At 51.2% G+C, this 3,432-nt stretch overlaps 1 protein-coding gene across 1 annotated transcript; it reads right to left on the bottom strand.

Moving 5' to 3' along the window:
* Positions 1–682: 682 nt before the first annotated feature.
* On the bottom strand, positions 683–1,558 carry LOC309978179 (OTU domain-containing protein 6A-like; the record flags this gene model as incomplete). Its single annotated transcript, XM_082864540.1, has 1 exon — positions 683–1,558. The coding sequence occupies one exon, from the start codon at positions 1,556–1,558 to the stop codon at positions 683–685; it is 876 nt and encodes a 291-aa protein (XP_082720666.1).
* Positions 1,559–3,432: the final 1,874 nt, after the last annotated feature.

Genomic DNA, 3,432 nt, shown 5'->3' with positions numbered 1-3,432 from the left:
CGCCTAGAGCCCCCACACTGCAAGGAAGACCCAGTGCAGCCAAAAACAAAACAAAACAAAAAAAAACTAGAGGAGGTCTTGTTTGTAACTTGAGACGTCTCCTGAGTAGCCCAGTTGAAGTGGAAAGCAAAACCCCCAAACAGCCCACGATACATTTTTTTCCCCAAAGAACTAAGCAAAAGGCATTCCCAAATCATTTCATTCACATCAACTCCAACTTTAAGTAATGAATACATTCACGGGGCAACCGGAAGATTCTGAGCTAAACTGATGTTTTTCCCCAAGTGAAGAACGCATCAAACCAAGTTGCCATTTTTTGAACCCCAAAGTTACTTGCAACGTGACCAGTTCTCATGGGTGGGGCGCAGAGACCCTTCAGGGCAAGAAAGGTGAGAACTTGGCAAACTCACTCCGCTAGGGTAGGACGGTACAGATCTCTTCCTGGTCACCGGCCTCCGGTCCCCCTACCCCGTGAAAGAAGCAACCCAGGGACGATCGAGGAGGATAGAAGAGCGAGGGAGGAAGAAGGGGGGGCGGGGGAGGAGAGAGGGGTGAACTCTAAGTAAAATGAATAAACAAAACCTTGAGAAAACCGAAGGAAAAAAGCGGAGCCTGCTGAGGAGACGCGGCGGCGGCAGATTCGGCTCCAACGGCGGCCGCCACGGCGATGGCGGCAGCGGGCCTAGATGAGACGCCGGGCCACGCTCCCGCCGGAGCCGGTGTCGAGTGGCTTCACCGAGTTGTAGTGCTCCGCGCTGCTGTAGGAGTACTGCTTGCAGACCAGGGTGAGCGGCTTCTTGGTGTACTCCTCTCCGATGACGACGGCGGGCGAGTTGGCCTGGATCACCTCGATGGGGGTCTGCAGGACGTGCGACAGGGCCCTCAGCTCGAGCTGGCTTCCACACGACGCGCTGAACACGATGTCGTCGCAGTAGCTCAAGAAGTCGTCGCGGCTGCAGGCGTCGCCGGTTTCGGGGTTGCTGAAGAAGGGCAGGAAGTCGTCGACATGCTGCCGCATGTACTCGGCGGTGCGCCTCCGCAGGCTCCCCACGGTCACGGAGAACACCAGCTGGTCTTGGATGGCGCGGTACATGCAGTGGTCGTCGGCCGGGATATCCTTCACCTCCAGATGCTTGGCCCGCAGGATGGCGCCGAGCTTCATTTCCTCGTCATGGCGCAAGCTGGCCAGATGCTCCATCTCAGCCTTGTCCATCCAATCCTGGCTTTCTCTATTGAAGGCCTCCTTTCTTTTGTGCTTTCTCTGTGCCCTCCAGAGGTGAGGAGGCTTGTTCTCGAGATCCAGCTTGGCCAGATCTTCAGTGACAGAATCGAGGCTGCTGTTATCAGGGAAACTCTCCTGGAACTTCTCCAGCTCCTGCTGGTGCCTCTGCTCCATCTCGGCCTCGAGGCGAGCCACATCGAGGAGCAACTGCTTTCTTCTCTGCTTGTCGCTCTTGGGGATCGAGCTCTTCATGCCCTGAATGTGGGCCTGCAGCTCTGTCTTCTCGCGGCTGTGGCGTCGTAACATCCGCTGATGCTCACTCTGTGAATCTCCCATGATGTTTAAGGGCGGGCGAGAATCGAAGTTTGGTGGCTGAAGTACCGCTACAGTTCACGTGAACAGTCTGACCACCGAACAGCCTAGCGCTCCTCAGCCTCCCCTGGCGGCTGTACTCTGTTCCCCTCACCCGCCGTTGCCCTCACTCTGTTAACGGACCTCTCTACCATTGGCCGCTGTCTCTCCGCGGCTACGCCTCCTAAACACTCCTGGCACTAGGATTGGCTGTTGGGAGACCCTACCTATGCCCCCTTTAGACCACGTGGCAATACGTGCTTCCGGTTTTAGCGGGGTTCCTGTCCCGGATGTAAAATCCCGCCTTTGTGCGTTCCGTGCAGCAACTGAGCTTGTGGAGGTTTTCGTGGACTCTGAACTGCGTACTTCACTTCCTAGCCTGAACACAATGCAGACACTGGTCCTGCTTGAGAATCACGTGACAAATACTGTTACACCAGCTGAACGTGCTCTGACACTGGACTTGTCCTTGTTCCCAGTGTTCAGGAGGTAATGTGGCTCTCTCCAGTTCTTTAGCTGCCTTGACTGATGAACGCTTAATTTTTTGTGTGTGTGTGTGGTACGCGGGCCCCTCACTGTCGTGGCCTCCCCCATTGCGGAGCACAGGCTCCGGACGCGCAGGCTCAGTGGCAATGGCCCACAGGCCCAGCCGCTCCGCGGCACGTGGGATCTTCCCGGACCGGGGCACGAACCCGTGTCCCCTGCATCGGCAGGCGGACTCTCAACCACTGTGCCACCAGGGAAGCCCTGAACCCTTAATTTTGTGTATCAGAACAAAGATATTTCCTTATGTTCCTGGGAACACAGAATCCTTTCAGTTTAGGCCTCAAATCCACCCTGTCCCATCTCAGTGTGAGAAAGCAACAACCTGAAAGTTCACTACAGCTGAGCAGACTTCGTCTTGTGCCAACAGAATGCACCTACCCTAAACTCCCCTTCTCCTGGGTTCCCAGCTTCCAAAATGGGCTCCCATGAAGCACGACAGTTGACCATCAAGCCACTTCCTTCTGATTATTTTGAATCTCTAAAAGTTCTAAAAAATAAAATAAAATAAAGTAAAATAAAATCCCTAAGCTCTTTCAAACATGCTCTCATCCTGCCCCACTCTGCTCATCTGTATCTTGAACTCCCAAACGGGAAGGCTCTTGAGACAACCTCCTCCTTGTTACAAAGGAGGAAAGTGGACATTTGTCCAAGTTTTTACATATATCAAAACTTCAGTCGTTTTTATTGCTAAGTAGTATTCCATGATATGGATGTACTGTAGTTCATTTAACCATTCACCTGTTGAAGGACCTCTGGGTTATTTCCAGTTTGGGGTTGTTACAATCCCTGCTATAAACACCCATATACAGGTTTTTTGTGTGAGCACAGGGCTTCATTTCTCTGGGAAAAAATGCCCAGGAGTGCAATTTCTGGGTCATATTATAAGTGTATGTTTAGTTTTTTAAGAAGCTATTTTCCAGAGTGATTGTACCATTGTGCATTCTCACCAGCAGTGTATGCGGAATCCAGTTTCTCTGCATCCTCACCAGCATTTGGTGTTGTCATAATTTTTTATTTTTAGTCATTCTGATAGATGTGTAGTGACATCTCACTGTGGTTTTAATTTGTGTTTCCCTGGTGGCTATCATGTTCATCTTTTCATGTGCCCATTTGCCATCTGTGCTGTATCCTCTTGGGTAAAATCTTTACGTCATTTGCCCATTTTATAACTGGACTGTTTTTTACCACTGAGTTTTGAGACTTCTTTCTATATTCTAGATACTTGTTCTTTGTTGGATATGTGCTTTGCAAGTATTTTCTCCCACATTGTAACTTGTCTTTTCATCTCTTGGTGTCTCTCAGAGCAAAAGTTT

The sequence above is a fragment of the Leucopleurus acutus genome (assembly GCF_964270905.1).
Source record: "Leucopleurus acutus genome assembly, chromosome: X".
Classification (NCBI taxonomy): domain Eukaryota; kingdom Metazoa; phylum Chordata; class Mammalia; order Artiodactyla; family Delphinidae; genus Leucopleurus; species Leucopleurus acutus.
This window is presented reverse-complemented; position numbering and strand designations above follow the sequence as displayed.